The sequence below is a fragment of the Lynx rufus genome, unplaced genomic scaffold (genome assembly GCF_022079265.1).
Source record: "Lynx rufus isolate CCGP_SWC_20201006 ecotype Redwood Valley unplaced genomic scaffold, mLynRuf1.p SCAF_4, whole genome shotgun sequence".
Taxonomy (NCBI): Eukaryota; Metazoa; Chordata; class Mammalia; order Carnivora; family Felidae; genus Lynx; species Lynx rufus.
Genome location: NW_025814856.1, coordinates 12,950,369 through 12,965,952, shown reverse-complemented (window position 1 = coordinate 12,965,952; position 15,584 = coordinate 12,950,369). Strand labels below are relative to the sequence as shown.

The 15,584-nt window shown below is 52.2% G+C and overlaps 2 protein-coding genes across 5 annotated transcripts; one reads left to right on the top strand and one right to left on the bottom strand.

Moving 5' to 3' along the window:
• The first annotated feature begins 709 nt into the window (after nt 1-709).
• Nucleotides 710-5,938, top strand: RAB3A (RAB3A, member RAS oncogene family). The gene is made up of 5 exons (XM_047097067.1): nt 710-809; nt 1,981-2,208; nt 3,340-3,458; nt 4,038-4,162; nt 5,034-5,938. The coding sequence occupies exons 2-5, from the start codon at nt 1,981-1,983 to the stop codon at nt 5,222-5,224; spliced, it is 663 nt and encodes a 220-aa protein (XP_046953023.1). The 5' UTR covers nt 710-809; the 3' UTR covers nt 5,225-5,938.
• Nucleotides 5,935-8,608, bottom strand: MPV17L2 (MPV17 mitochondrial inner membrane protein like 2). Of its 4 annotated transcripts, none has more exons than XM_047097070.1 (4): nt 8,255-8,608; nt 7,426-7,596; nt 6,636-6,712; nt 5,935-6,543 (listed from the first exon to the last, which is right to left on the bottom strand). In XM_047097070.1, exons 1-4 carry the CDS (start codon nt 8,439-8,441, stop codon nt 6,358-6,360), a joined length of 621 nt encoding a protein of 206 aa, XP_046953026.1. In that variant the 5' UTR covers nt 8,442-8,608; the 3' UTR covers nt 5,935-6,357. The 4 variants fall into 4 exon arrangements, with proteins under 4 accessions (XP_046953026.1, XP_046953027.1, XP_046953025.1 ...); XM_047097071.1 differs by having other exon boundaries at nt 5,935-6,211; nt 6,415-6,543; nt 7,426-8,341; XM_047097069.1 differs by having other exon boundaries at nt 5,935-6,211; nt 6,327-6,543; nt 7,426-8,339.
• Between the last annotated feature and the right edge of the window lie 6,976 nt (nt 8,609-15,584).

The following is a 15,584-nucleotide window of genomic DNA, read 5'->3' as shown; positions in this document are numbered from 1 at the left end:
TTTTCATCTCAGAAACGGGATCGGGCATCTACCAGCCCGGTCCTCTTCGGGGATCTTACACCTCGGAAATTGGTCTCTCTTGACCCCTATCTCCGCTTTTTCTTCATTTGTACTTATTTTGAACCCCATAAATAGGGGACATGGAGCATCTCTCGGATGTCTGCTCCTCTTTTCTGAAATTGGGAATAGAGTGTTTTTAACAAGAGGTCGCGGTCCGCTGAAGTCTCAGGCCAAAGGCGGGGGGGGGGGGGAGGCGGGGGCGGGGAACGGGAACGCCCCCTGAAGACCCAGGCTTAGCAAAGGAAGGCCTCAACCTCTCATCCCTGCAACCATATGGGAACCATTATTGGACAAGAGCAGAAAGGTGATTATCTCTGATCGGCTATTCAGTCCGTCGCTCCGGAGCTTGAGCCAGTGACAGGACGCCACTCGCCCCCGCCTCCATGACGCAAGCAGGGGGCGGGGCAGGTAGGCACCGCCCCCGCGCACTACTGGCTGAGCACACTGGTCCCCGCCCCGTTCGTGGGTTAATCTGCGTGGGAGCCCCGCCCCCTGGCTCTGTGTGCGTCAGTGGGCTACTTCTCCAAGCGCGGCTCCGCCCCAGGATGGCGTCACGGCTACATCTGCATATGAGGCCCCGCCTCACTCTTTGCAGGACGTCACCGCGGACTGCAGGGGCCTGAGCCGCTGCCGCCGCCGCCGCTGCCCCTGTCGCGCCGCAGCCCCATATCAACTCACGGGGGCCCTGTCACCACAGCTGCCGAAAAGTCGCCATCGCTAGGGTCACCACCGCATCGGTGCAGGGCAAGGTGAGTTGCCGGGCGGCCTGGTTCGCCGCCTCAGCGAACACCTACATAACCTTCATTTGACTGATGGGCTTGCAGGGTAGGGGACGAGGTTGGCTAGGGTCAAATGGGAAGAAGGGTGCGGCGATCACAGCCCTTGTAAGGGTAGGGCCCTGGTTCCCCCTACCTGCCGGAATCTCACCCCCACCCCCCACCCTCGGCCTCTGCGGCGGAGGGGGAGGGGAGGCGAGTGCCTTGCGGGAAGCTTTGCGCGCGGGAGGTTCTGTGCGTGCGCGTGCGCGTGGTGTGAACACACGTGTGCGCGCCCGCCTGTGCCGGCGGGTTTGTGTGCATACCCTTTTGCTTATGTACCAGGGTATGCTCGTGTGACCCTGTGGGTGTCCCGACTCCCGTGAGTGCGTGCTGCACGCGTGTGGAAGGAGACGCATGGACTGTGATGTACGTGCACGCCGTGTCCATACGTGCACTGGAATGCGTGCCCGCGTGGGTGACGTGTACACGCCTGCATGGGTGGAGGGCGTCCTGCGCACGGGTGGGCTTGTCACATTTGTATATGCGTGTTGGTGTGCAGACAAGTGTCTGCGTCTCTTTCCTGTGCGTCGAGTGTATTCGACTCTCATGTGCACACGCGTGTACGGCTGTGTTCCCTGCTGCGTGCACGTGAACGTGTGCACGCCCCGTGCCTGTCACATGACCAGCTGCTTTAGCCCGATCTCTCCTATCTTGGGAGTCTAGGGGAAGGGGGTGCTGCGACTCGCATCCCCGCGGGATCGTACACGCGTGTGCACGTGCGCCCGAGCAGCTCCGTTCTGAGGAACATGAATGATTGATGGGGGGCGGGGCCGGCTGCAGTCACCCCTACCCACCTAGCCTTAGGGTTTAGGATTACAGTCGGACCTGGGACCTGGGCCGAGGGCGTGCTGGAGGGGCTTGCTGGGGTGTCCCTACCCCCACCTCTCTGAGCTCCTCCTCTGACACTTCCGGCCTTTCAAGGTCACCGCCGTCCTTTGCCACGGCCCCACCATTAGCACTGGGGCTTCTAATGAGATAAGGGTAATCTCAAAACACTAGTCCCCCTCAAGAGCTCTCGAGTTCTCTGCACCCTGTGCCTGGGGCTTAGGCAGTTGGTGGTGGAAGAGGACTCCTCAACCTCACCTACACCCCACACACCCAGATGGCGTCCGCCACAGACTCACGCTATGGGCAGAAGGAGTCCTCGGACCAGAACTTCGACTACATGTTCAAGATCCTCATCATTGGCAACAGCAGCGTGGGCAAGACGTCTTTCCTATTCCGCTATGCAGACGATTCCTTCACGCCTGCTTTTGTCAGCACTGTGGGCATAGACTTCAAGGTCAAGACCATCTACCGCAACGACAAGAGGATCAAGCTGCAGATCTGGGTGGGTCCAGCTGGGGAGCTCCTGTCTCTCACTTTCCCTTCCCAGAAAAGCAGCCCCAGCATTGTCTGTTCCCTGTCTGGATTCATTCATTCACACACTGGGCATTTATCAGGTGCCTCCTGTGTATCCGGGGGCCAGAGGCCCAGAATAGAGTGCTGTTGTTCTCGCATGGGTGCCTAATCACTGCTCTCTGGGTGTGGGGAAGGAGCAAATGCTGGGTCCTTTCCTATGCCTTGCTATTGTCAAGAGCATCACTTGGCTTGGTGCCTCAGTTTCCCCATCTTGAAGCTCTTTCATAGGAGTCTGTATTCGGTTTCAGCTGGATCTTGGCCCCCCAACCTCGTTCCCTGGGACAGGAGCAGGCACCTTCCCTGGGGTCTACTGGTCACCTCCTTTAACCCCATAGAGGCCTGAGGGAACCTGTTAAATCCCAAGTCAGAGCCTTCCCTTCTCTGCTTCTTGCTCTCCCATGGCCCCGACCTCACTCAGGGTAAAACCCATACCTGTCCCCTGGCTTAGGAGTACCCCCCTCTCCCCCGGTCTGGGAGCCCCTGCCTGGTCGGTCTCCTTCCACCTCCGCCTCCTTACCGTTCCTCAGATGTTCCAGGCACAGACCCACTTCAGGGCCGTTGCCTGGGCTGTGCCTTTTGCCTGGATTGTCTCTCCCTTAATCCCCACATGGGTCCCTCCTCCTTTCCTTCAGCTTTTAAAACCATACCTCGCCTGCACTGCCTGTCCTTCCTTGTCCAACTTTATCTTCCTCCTCGGTCTTTATCACCCTCCAACATAGGATACGTTTTCTTCTTTTTTATGTGTTTATCGTCTGTTTCCTATCCCGGGTTGTCAGTTTCACAAGGCAGTGATTTTTGTCCATTTTGTTAACGGCTGTGCCCCCAGTGCCCCGCACAGGGTGTGGCACAGGTCACTGCCCAGGTATGTTGAAGGAGTGATGGACTGATTCTGTAGGTGCTTGCCTCTGGAGGATGATGGAGCACGATGTACGTGGCCAGTCTGCTTTCCCTGAGCCACCTCTGGTCCCCAGGGGGGCTGGGCTGGACAACCTCAGGGCTTATTTCCATTCTGAGGAGCTTATGCGTGGGTCCTCTCTGACCCCTGTCTTTTCTTCCCCAGGACACAGCAGGGCAAGAGCGATACCGGACCATCACCACGGCCTACTACCGGGGTGCCATGGGCTTTATCCTCATGTACGACATTACCAACGAGGAGTCCTTCAACGCCGTGCAGGACTGGTGAGCACACCCCATCCCCTCGCAGACTGTCTTCAGAACTGGGTTTGATGCGAAGCCCCAGCTGCCCTGGCAGAAATGTAAATACGATACTAGATTCTCAGACCTGCTGTCAGTCTGTAATCATTAAAGCTTGGTAGCATTGGCTCGAACTAAGGGGAAAAAAAAGGTTTTATTTCAGATGGAAGAATGAAATATGAAATACGTAGAGAGAAAAAGTCAGGGCGGGGGCAGAGAATAGGACAGTTCTCATAGGTGAAAGGATATAAATAAACGTTTACATTCCTGCCCAAAGTAATGCTAAGTTTTAAGGAAATTTCTGAGTTTGCAGAGGAGGGAGAAATTCTCTCTGGGGGACAGGGATCTGGGAAGGAGGGCTGCTCGAAAGGGGTTTCGAAGGTCTGGGAGCCTCAGAAGCGTGTTCCTGGCAGGACACAGGCTGGAAGGAGGGACCAAGTCTGCCAAGTTCAAGGAATAATCAGGAGGTGGGGGACTAGAGTGGGGTGAGGGAGGGAGGAGACAAAAGGACGCTGGAGGCAGGATCCTCCCAGCCCTGACCCCACCTGTCACCGCCTCCTCCAGGTCGACCCAGATCAAGACCTACTCATGGGACAATGCCCAGGTGCTGCTGGTGGGGAACAAGTGTGACATGGAAGATGAACGGGTGGTGTCGTCGGAACGTGGCCGGCAGTTGGCTGACCACCTTGGTGAGTGCCTCGTGGGGCCGCACACCTCCAGGCTAGGAAAGCGACAGCGAGGCCCTGAAAGGGAGGGAACGCGTCCAAGATCTCACGGCAGAGCCAGGACAGGGCCTGGATTTGAATGCAGACAATTCACGCTTTCTGCAAATGGCCCTGATCCAGGAGCCGTGAGATGGACCTTGATGGATGCATAGGAGTTCACCAGGCAGGGAATTACTGATTCATTCGGATCCCCTCGCTGCCTGGCCTCCTGTCGGGTTGCTGGGCCTGAAGGACCTCATTTTACGGGGGGCTGGGCTGGGGGAGTGCCTGGGGAGGGGGGCAAGCTCTGCCTGGAGTAGGGAAGACCTGGAGGAAGGCACTAGATCTGGTGCTTGAGCAAAGGGTGCTCTCTCGGGCAGAGGGAACAACTTAGGCAAAGGCCACAGGTGGGGGAGATCGTGGGTGTTTTGGCGAGTCATTTCACACGGCGGGGCCACGGGGGCCACTTGGAGGAAACGTGGCCGATCGTGCAGGGTCCGAACCACACGGATCCTCCGGAGAGGCCGCAGGGGACCAGAGGGTACGTAAGCGGGGGAGGGCACGGGCGGATGGGAATGTCAGATGCTGCCAGGGTCAGTGCACAGGCTGGGTCGGCCGGCAGGAGCAAAGAAGTAGGTCTTGCCAGGGGCCTGGAGACCAGAAGGGACAGTCCGAGGGTGCGGGAAGGAATATGAACAACAGGGCCCACCCGGCCTAGTGTTGCTTCCCTAGAGGGCTTGTTGGTGCCTTTGACAGGTGGTCGGCACTGGGGATCTCCAGATGTTCCCTGCCCTCAGAGAAGGGGCTCTGGGAGGCAGAAGACCAGGGTCCTCACCCCTCCCTTCCCAAACCACAGGCTTTGAGTTCTTTGAGGCAAGCGCCAAGGACAACATTAATGTCAAGCAGACCTTTGAGCGCCTGGTGGACGTCATCTGTGAGAAGATGTCCGAGTCATTGGACACGGCCGACCCTGCAGTCACGGGTGCCAAGCAGGGCCCACAGCTCACGGACCAGCAGGCGCCTCCGCACCAGGACTGCGCCTGCTGAGAGCTGCCCTGCCCCCACCCCCGCCCTCCCCACCCCCCCGGGCCTGATCCAGCCCCCACTGGCCGAGGGCGCGAGACCTCTGCCCCCACTTGGCCCCTCACCCTTATTTATTATTGTAGTTATTTATTTATTTATTGGAGATGTCCCCCAGGGGCACGGGCTCCCTACCCATCCCACGTCCCACCCTGTACATACAGCCCTGTCCCCACTCTGCCGTGGCGTGTCGTGGCCCTGTGAACTCACCGCTTCCCCTCCTCTCAAGACCCCACCTTTTTTAAAATTCACCCCCCATCGAGAGTTACTGGTTTTGAAGAGGGGGCCCGATGACACCCCAGGGCAGGCTCATTGGGTAATGGGAGGTAGTCTGGTTGGCCAGCCTCTTGGCTGTGACTCGCTGGGCCAAGGCCACTCTGGGGGGGGTGGGTCTCAGCATGGACCATGGGGTGGATCAGAGCCAGGCAGTGACCCACCTGGCTCCTCACCCCCAAAGTTTTACCCTTTTTTAGAGGTGAGGGCTGCTGTGGGTACTCGCCACCCTGGGACCCCCCCCAAAACACCAGACCTGCTCGGACGTCATGAGTGTCAAACGTGCCCCTCGGATCCCCAGGAGATGTCATGACCACACTACACACACCCAATAAAGTGAATGGATGACGCCATGTCCCTATGAGTGCCGGCCTGCCAACGGTGGCCTTGGTCATCCACAGCAATTTCAATGACAAGATAATTTAATAGACTTTCCACAGCCCGTGACCCGAGCAGGATACTGGAGGCCACTCGGCCCAGCCTAAGGCCCCAGATTCTGGAGGTCAACTCCAGGCTCGGCCCTGCTCTAAGGGCATGGGCTGTGTCCCCACCTTGGGCCCAGGGTCCGTCCGTGCAAGAAGGTCTGGTCACACACCCCTCTGGACTCCTCGTCGCCAAGTGAGCCCTCATCCTCCAGTCTTGTGGCTGGGCTCAATCTTGCGGGAAAGACTCAGCAGGGACCTGGCCAAGGTCACATCAAACAGCAGAGAGGGGCTCGGTCTTTACCCTGCTGGTGATCAGCTCCCCACCCGCCTACTGTGGTTTGTGGACTGTCACAGGCAGAGGAGGACCTCACCGTGGAGTGCAGATGCATTGCCGTTGGGGGTTCACACGTGTGGCCCCTGAGGAGTCCCCTGGGTGCCTGGTGCACCCACCGTGCTCACCCGGTACTTCAGGTAGGAGAGGTACGTGTCCCAGCCCAGCGTCAGGCCATTGATGTAGGTGACTCGGAACTGGCTGGGCACGAAGAGAAAGTTCACCAGCTGCGCGGCTGGCCAAACGCACCAGTCGGCCTGAGGGGAGGGGCGGAGTGTGGTCAGGGGCAGGGCCTTGAGGGCGTGGCCGCGAGGGAAGGGCGGGGCCCGAGGGGGTGGGCGTTGCCCACCTTGTAGAATTCCCAGAACTTGTCCCGCAGCTCCTGGCAGCTCTCATCCAGGGTTTGGCCCTCCAGGCAGCCAAGGCCTGGGAAGGAAACCAAAAAATGGGAGTGTCAGAGGCTGGGGAGTACCGGTGATAGAGTAGATGGGGCAGGAGCCCTGAAGGCCAGTGTCCCCGGCAGACAGACCATGTTTTAAAAGCCTTGTGGTGGGAAGGGCCACACGCAGCAGAGTGGCTGGGGCGGAGAACAAGTCGGTTCCAGTGAGGGAGAGGTTATAAATAAACACGCACCCCAAAGGATGAAAATGCACCCTTCCTGAGGCTGTTTTATTTCCTGCCTTCCACACAGGAAACAGCCTGGGGGGAAGGGGTGGGGAGGATGGGGGAAACTCATCCTAGAGTCAAGGGCTGGATGACTGCACCCCATCAACATCAACCCCAGCCCCAGCAACTCTTCCTTCAGCCCCAGGGCCTTTACACGGGCAGTTCTTCATGCCTGCTGGCTCCTTCAGGTCTCAGCTGAGTGTCCTCTCCTTTGGGCAGCCCTCCCAACCATTGCCTTGGGCCCACCTGATCCTGTCCTCATCCCTCCTACACTAAGGATCATTGTCTGATTCTGCCGTTCATACCTGCCCCCGACGGGTCTGTCCTGTTACCACTGGGACACAGCACCCAGGCCCGAGCCACTCACAGAAGAGCACGTCAGAAAGGCACCTCAGCATCCTTCTTAACACAAAGCTGGCTATGCCCCTCCTGACGTATGGAGGGGCAAAGCCCAAGCTCACAAGGCTCCTTACCTAAGAAGTACCAGACGCCTAGCATGGGAGAGGCCACCAGCTGGTCGATGAGGACCTTCCTGAGGACGTTTGGGAGGCCACGGAGGCCGGACGCTGGGAGCAGGTGGTCCAGCCAGAGGTACCAGTAGTGCAGGAAGGGGCCCATACTGCAGCCCACTGCAAACATGCTAGCTGAGAGCAGTCCAAGAGTCGGGGAGGGTGGGGGGGAGGGCACGTCAGGCAAGCAAATCCCCCCATCCATTCCCTCCCTGGTTAACCTCCCTCCCTGATTAACCTGAAGTTCTCCCTGAGCCCAGCCGTACGATCTTCCATTACAAGCCACACTGCCAGGCACCGTCCCAGTGGCTCCTCTCCCGTTTTCTCTCATCCCATTCACCACCCTCTGAGCAGGTTCTACCGCTGCCCTGCTCTCCGGACGAGGAAACAGGCACAGCGGGTTGGGAAGCGTGGGGCCAGGGCACAATCCCAGGCTTGACTGGGTCCGGAGGCTGAGCTCTCGACTACCCTGGGTGCGGTTTGGTCTCTGTGCAGAAGGGAGGGAAGCTGAAAAGGGGATGAGTGGGGGCGAGGCCTGGCGGGTGGAAGCGGACAGAAACTGGATATGGGAGGAGGCAGGGACCAGGAAGTAGGAGGAGATGGGAGACCTGGAGTGGGGACGGGACAGAGACCCCGAGGTGGAGACCCGAGGGTGGGTTTTGAGGGTCTCGGGTGCACGCCAAGGTCAGGGGTCCTGCCGGGAATTAGGGCCACGGGTCAGGGATCTCCAAATCTGAGGTTGGGGCCAAAGATCCTCCGGGGCCAGGGGCCAGTATAGCGCCGGCCTCCTCACCTGAGCGCCGCGGGTCGAATTTCTGGCCAGGCCGGGCGCGGACCTCCCAGGATTGGCGCACGCCGTCCCCGGCCGCCATGAGAGCACCGCAGCCCAGCGTGTTGGTGACGAGCAGCGCACGACCTTGGAACAGGGGCTGCCCCACGGCCCACAGACCGCGCAGCCAGCGCCTGCCGCCGGAAGCCATAGCCCGCCGCTACTCTGGAACCCGCGCCGGGATCGCCGCCCTCCCGGTGCTGGCCAATCGCACTCTGTCTTCGCTTTCTGCACGCCCGCCCCAGCCCTCGCCAGTCAATCACTGACCGCAGGTCGCTCAATTTTGCGGGCCTCGAGAGGTATTAGCCAATAAAAGACCGGCATCCCATCCCGGGGCCGATCGCTGAATGAAGCCAGTCGTTGCCTTCCGCACCTAACGGACCAATCGCAAATAGGCGTCTCACTGCAACACGCATATCAAAGGCTGACTGTCCCTCGTTTCCCCGCCCCTTTCTGCGCTGACCAATGGACAGCCGTCGCCACACTCTTACCGACCAGCCCACTACTGCGCTGGCCAATCACAGACCAGCGGTATGCCGGCGACTCACTGCCGGTTGTCCCGCCTCCTGTGTTGAGATGGTCAATTTTGTTCTCATTTTTAGTTGCCCTCCAGGTTCTCAGATTCTCCCGGAATTCCTGAGAAGGAAGGAATGCGACCCGTGACCACGACCGCTCCCGCGGCAGAAGTCTAATCCCGCAGAGACTCACGGAACTGGGGGAGAGATACAGTTCTGATACGCGCGCGGCCCAGTTGGAGGCTGATCCGGACATTGACCTTGGTCCTGACTTTAGCTGGGTATCTGACCTCAGTTCCAGAATAATAACAATGAAAACGTTAGGCACCGTTCTGGGCACATTACATGCATTAATTTATTTCCCAGCAGTTATACAAACAATTATATCCCTATTTTACCTCCCGTGTTCCTGTAGGGGAAAATAGAGGAGTTTCAGTGGAAAGCTGTGGGTTAGAAGGAGCCAGGGTGTCGCAAACTGTGGCCTGTGGGCCAAATCCTATTGCTGTTTTTGTGAGGTTCACGAGCTAAAAATGTTTCTTACATTTTTTTAAGTGTGTGAAATAGTTGAAATAAAATTTCTGGACCCGAGAGAATCCGTTTTGAAGCTCCATTTTACTTTGCAACTAATGAACTCGAGCTGGGCTGGACAGCAATCGTTTTACAAGCAGTTGCTCATAAAATTTTTAAGAGTAATTGGCATTCGGATCATATGGAGAAAGTAAATTAATAAATACTAGGGACAGTTTCATTGATCGCACCAATAAAATAACAACAGTAATCAGAAGTGACTCAACTGGTCAGCACCAAATTAGCAGGGTTTTTTTTTTCTCCTTTATCTAAATCATGTAATTACCGTTTTCTTCTTTCTCATGAAATCCGTTTGCTTCCCCACATGAGAGGGACACTTTTCTGGTTACTCAGGAATCTGTGCTTCCTGAAGTGTAATTCTGGGACCCCAGATTAAAGCCTTTGTTCCTTTTCAGTTCCTTTTCACCTCCTTTTCTCACTTTACAAATGGTTGGGGAAACAAATCAAAATAAGATTCCGTAACATGAGAATTACACGAAAATCAAATTTCTGGATCCGTAAATAAAATTCTATTGGAACAGAGACATGCTCATTCGTTTCTGTATTGTCTACCCTCACTACAATGAGGAGTCGCAACAAAGACTGTGGTCTGCAACAACTAAACTATTTTGCTATATGCCCCTATACGATAAAAAAATTATTGGGGCGCTGGCTGGCTCAGCTGGTGGAGCGTATGGCTCTCGAACTTCGGGTTGTGAGTTTGAGCCCCACTTTGTGGAGATTACTTAAAAATAAAATCTAAATTTAAAAAAATGTTTTTTAAACCCTTCAGGGGTTTCTGATTTTGATTTCTATGGATGATTTTTTATAAACTCTGTAGTTACATGATTACAGGGAAAAATAATTTTTGCTTCGAGATATGCAAATGAATTCAGCCAGGTGGAGAGACACTTCCCCTAATCTTTGTTCCATTAATTTGCACATTTATTTTACTATTCCTAATTTGCTTCTTGTTTGAATCCCCTCTGAAATGGTTTTAACATCTGACCGGTTCTCCTCATTAATAATGAGTTAAGATGGGGCGCCTGGGTGGCTCAATTGGTTGAGTGTCTGACTTCAGCTCAGGTCATGATCGCGCGGTCTGTGAGTTCCCGCCCAGAGTCAGGCCCGAGTCAGGCTCTGTGCCGGCAGCTCAGCTCAGAGCCTGGAGCCTGCTTCAGGTTCTGTGTCTTCCCCTCTCTCTGCCCCTTCCCCACTTGCACTCTGTCTCTCTCAAAAATAAAATAAAATAAAAACATTAAAAAATGTACAATTTCCCGTGCTTTAAAAAAATAATGAGTTAATAATTTTTAACATGTGCTCATTTATTTTTTTTATCTGTAGGAGAGTTGTGATTTTACCTTTTCTTTTCTTTTTTTTTTTTTTTTGGAAAATTGTCCTTTGGCACTCCCTATTGCTGTCAAGTGCCATAGCCTGGTATTCCAGGCGCTAGATTTTACTGCATCTTGGTGGAAAAACTTCCAAAATGGCCCAAAGGTGGGGAAAACATCACACTGTTCACAGGACAGAGTCAGGTAGGCTTTGTCAATAGACAAGTACATTTCATGGTGGCTACAGTTGTGATGATTCCCAAGGGGTAAGATAATTTCACTGTTTATTGTTCTCGCCTTTGTTCTCCTCTCTATAGATGTGTGCTTTGCTTTTGATGCCTTTATGATGGATATTGTCACCTGCATTGGGGGTGTGAGAGTCTGGGAATCTGGCTTTATGGTCTGACCATTTGATCATTTCTATCGGAAGATTCCTAGTTGCTGGCTGAGAGACAATGGGAGATCAATGAATAATTTCATAGAAAAGGGCATCTGAGCGGCTCATCCCTATATACTTTAGTTGCTTTTCCATCATTGCCTCCCTGTGTTCAACCTAGTAAAGAAGCACTTGGGCCTAATTATTTCTCGAGTCTTCCTTTTTCTCATAAGGGCTCCCTCGTGTGTGTAAATAAAGTCCAAATGCTTTTATTTATTTATTTATTTATTCATTTTTTTTAACGTTTTATTTATTTTTGAGACAGGGAGAGACAGAGCATGAACAGGGGAGGGTCAGAGAGAGGGCGACACAGAATCCGAAACAGGCTCCAGGCTCTGAGCTGTCAGCACAGAGCCCGACGCGGGGCTCGAACCCACGGACCGCGAGATCATGACCTGAGCCGAAGTCGGCTGCTCAACCGACTGAGCCACCCAGGCGCCCCAAAATCCACATGCTTTTAATCTGCCTGGTTTTAGTCTCAGCCGGAGGCTGTCCTGCTTGGTAACCAGGATGGTGTAACATTGGCTGGGACTCCGTTGGCTCTGGGTCTGCAGTTGGGAGGTCCCGGGGCCCGATGAAGCCAGCAATAGGTAAGATTTCTTACCTCGTTTGCCTTCTGGATCTCTGGCTCTAGTGCCTGGTGGGGAGAGGATGCTAAAAATTTCTCTTTGTTCCCTTCTGGGTTCCGACTGGCGAGAGGAAAGCATTCGGAAGGACTAGTTCTTTGGATTCTGCGTGACTCTCGTAAATTTGGTTTTGAAGGGCGCCTGGCGGGGCCTCAGTCGGTTAAGTATCTCAGTTTTGGCTCTGGTCGTGATCTCCCGGTTCGGGCCCCACGTTCAGTTCAGCTCTGCTCTGATTGCCTGGAGCCCTCTTGCGATCCTCTGTCTCCCTCTCTCTGTCTCTCCTCCGCTTGCTCTGTATCTGTTTCAAAAAAATAAATAATAAAAATAAACTTCAAAAATTTTCTGGTTTTGGGTACCCGCTTGTTAATCCCTCCCTCCCAGCTGTTGTTTTCCTGTTTGTCCCCTTTTGTGGGCTGAAAGCTTGGCTTGGCTTTCTGCCTGCCTGTTGTCAGGTCTGGGTGCTGTAGGGGACCAACCGTCAGGTTAGGAGCCCTGAGAACATGTCAAGGGCCAGCCAGAAACGTGGGTCGCACCCCATTTGTGGTTAGGGTCGTTGCCAGCTCTCTGGAGAACGTCTGTCCTGTTGGCTGTCTTTGAGAGTGGCTCTGAATCTTGGGAAGAATGAACTTTTGTGCCCTCCTTGGGGACACCTCTTATGTCCCTGGTTAGGTCATAAAAGGCTTTGGTTTGGGTTTTGATTTTTTTTTTTTTTTGACGTTTATTCATTTTTTTTTTTTTAAACTTTTTTTTTCAACGTTTATTTATTTTGGGGACAGAGAGAGACAGAGCATGAACGGGCGAGGGGCAGAGAGAGAGGGAGACACAGAATCGGAAACAGGTTCCAGGCTCCGAGCCATCAGCCCAGAGCCTGACGCGGGGCTCGAACTCACAGACTGCGAGATCGTGACCTGGCTGAAGTCGGACGCTTAACCGACTGCGCCTCCCAGGCGCCCCTGACGTTTATTCATTTTTTGAGAGACAGCGAACGGAGGAGGGGCAGAGAGAGAGACATACACACACAGAATACGAGGCAGGCTCCAGGCTCTGAGCTGTCAGCACAGAGCCCGACACAGGGCTCGAACCCACGAGCTGAGAGATCATGATCTGAGCTGAAGTCAGACGCTTAACCGACTGAACCACCCAGGCACTTCCGGGTTTGGGTTTTGAGTCACTTGGAACAGGTATGCTTCTGTTTAAAAAAATAATAATAAGATTTCAATAGCGCCAGAAAAATTTACTGTTTGTCTGAGCTGAAGCCTGATAAGATATTTTTTTTTTATGAAGTTTATTGACAAATTGGTTTCCATACAACACCCAGTGCTCATCCCAAAAGGTGCCCTCCTCAATACCCATCACCCACCCGCCCCTCCCTCCCACCCCCCATCAACCCTCAGTCTGTTCTCAGTTTTTAACAGTCTCTTATGCTTTGGCTCTCTCCCACTCTAACGTCCTTTTTTTTTTTTTTTTTTTTTCCTTCCCCTCCCCCATGGGTTCCTGTTAAGTTTCTCAGGATCCACCTAAGAGTGAAACCATATGGTATCTGTCTTTCTCTGTATGGCTTATTTCACTTAGCATCACACTCTCCAGTTCCATCCACGTTGCTACAAAAGGCCATATTTCATTTTTTCTCATTGCCACGTAGTATTCCATTGTGTATATAAACCACAAGCCTGATAAGATATTTAAAAGGACTTTTTTTTTTCATTATTATTATTCTTAAAGGAACTCTATGGACAGAAACTGGCCTAAGGAGGCTGATATTCTGAGGCTGTTAGGAACTATTTTCAAAGCCTTCTCTCCTAAGCTAAAATGGGAATATATACTCAGAGGGCCACTTGGGAACAAACCGGCAGGTGAAATCTCTTAAAAATCTTCTTTGCAAATATTAGTAACTCGTTCCATCTGCCAGAAACATAGTTTGGAGTCAACTATTAAAATAATTTTATTTTTAAATCTATTTTTTAATTTAACTTTTTTTTTTTTTAAAGTAAGCTCCATGCCTGTGTGGGGTCTGAACTCACAACCCCAAGATCAAGAGTCACACGCTCCACTGACTCAGCCAGCTGGGCATCCCCTGAACTATTTTTTTTCAAACATGTGAGTTTTGTTATTCCTGTACCTGTGTCATGGCTAAAATTTAAAAATAGGAGCTATAAGATCTCTGATTGTATCTGTCTCTATGTTTATGTGGCATTTTTCTACCTCCAGAACTATTGCTAAAAATTGTCAAAGAGCTCTATTTAGTTGACTTTTTATTTTATTTATTTATCTTACTTATTTTAGAGAGAGAACGTGAGTGAGTGAGGGGCAGAGAGAGAGGGAGAGTGAGTGAGGAGCCTGGAGCGGGTCTCGAACTCACGAACCGTGAAATCACGACCTGAGCAGAAGTCGGATGCTTCACCAACTGAGCCACCCAGATGCCCTTTAACTGACCTTTTAAAAAAATGCTTACATAAGTTAAGATTAGTCAAACGAGGTCGTTATCTCTGCGTTTAAGATTATAAAATGATAAATTTAACCCTAAGAACAAAACATATGATAAAAGTGAATGGTTTGCTTATATCAAGCATGATACTAAATAAAAAAGGAAGAGAGTCAGATGTTTAACTTTGTAGGTTCTTTGAGTCTGTGATTTTTTTTTTTTTTTTTCTCAGAGAGTGCAAGTGGGGAGGGGTGGGGACGGGAGAGAGAGATGGGGAGAGGGAGAGAGAATTTTAAGCAGGCTCCATGCTCATAGTGGATCAGAGTTGCACGCTCCACGGGCTGAGCTACCCAGGTGTCCTGTGTCTGTGATTAAAAAAAATTTTTTTTAACGTTTATTTATTTATTTTTTTTCAACGTTTATTTATTTTTGGGACAGAGAGAGACAGAGCACGAGCAGGGGAGGAGCAGAGAGAGAGGGAGACACAGAATCGGAAACAGGCTCCGGGCTCTGAGCCATCAGCCCAGAGCCCGACGCGGGGCTCGAACTCACGGACCGCGAGATCGTGACCTGGCTGAAGTCGGACGCTTAACCGACTGCGCCACCCAGGCGCCCCACGTTTATTTATTTTTGAGAGAGAGAGACAGAGCATGAGCAGGGGAGGGGCAGAGAGAAAGAGGGAGACACAGAATCCGAAGCAGGCTCCAGGCTCTGAGCTGTCAGCACAGAGCCGGATGCGCGACTCGAACTCACAGACCGCGAGATCGTGACCCGAGCCGAGGTCAGACGCTTAACCGAGCCACCCAGGCGCACCACTAAATAAACATTTAAAAACAGAACAAAATAAATAAACTTAAACAAAAAAAGGACTTAGTATGAAAAAAAAAAAAGAACAAAGAAGGTCTCATTAAGATTGCTCATATCCCTTACACGTTGAAATGATAATGTATCAGATCCATATCAGGTTAAATAAAACCTCAGGTTAAATAAAATCTATTATTAAAATAAAAAAAAACTTAAGTGATGAATTACTAGGTTTTACTCCTGAAACGAATACTACACTGTATGTTCATTAAATTGATTTTAAATAAATAATAAAGTAAAACAAAGAAAAAACTGGGAGTAAAAAAAACGTGTTACCCCCTCCACCACTTTATGAGAAAGTGAAAGTCATTTTTACTTCTATTTGCACAATCATTTCAAGATTTCTCATTTATAAACCTCCCTGTTTTTTGAATGCTTCTTTGAACATCTAACCAGGTTTCTTCATTAATCATGAATGAAATAAAAATTTTAACATGTAATCATTTTATATCAAAGAATCCTATTTTTTCTTTTTTTTTTTGAAAAGTATCTTGGGGCGCCTGGGTGGCTCAGTTGGTTAAGCGTCCAGCTCT

Bases quoted from the DNA above. Each gene is read 5' to 3' on its own strand.
- RAB3A (XM_047097067.1), top strand. From the start codon at position 1,981: ATGGCGTCCGCCACAGACTCACGCTATGGGCAGAAGGAGTCCTCGGAC. The intron at 2,209-3,339 runs GTGGGTCCAGCT...TTTCTTCCCCAG, and splicing joins GGATCAAGCTGCAGATCTGG to GACACAGCAGGGCAAGAGCG. The intron at 3,459-4,037 runs GTGAGCACACCC...CGCCTCCTCCAG, and splicing joins TTCAACGCCGTGCAGGACTG to GTCGACCCAGATCAAGACCT.
- MPV17L2 (XM_047097068.1), bottom strand. From the start codon at position 7,792: ATGAGAGAAAACGGGAGAGGAGCCACTGGGACGGTGCCTGGCAGTGTG. The intron at 6,713-7,425 runs GTAAGGAGCCTT...TTTCCTTCCCAG, and splicing joins AGGCGTCTGGTACTTCTTAG to GCCTTGGCTGCCTGGAGGGC. The intron at 6,544-6,635 runs GTGGGCAACGCC...CCCTCCCCTCAG, and splicing joins AGTTCTGGGAATTCTACAAG to GCCGACTGGTGCGTTTGGCC.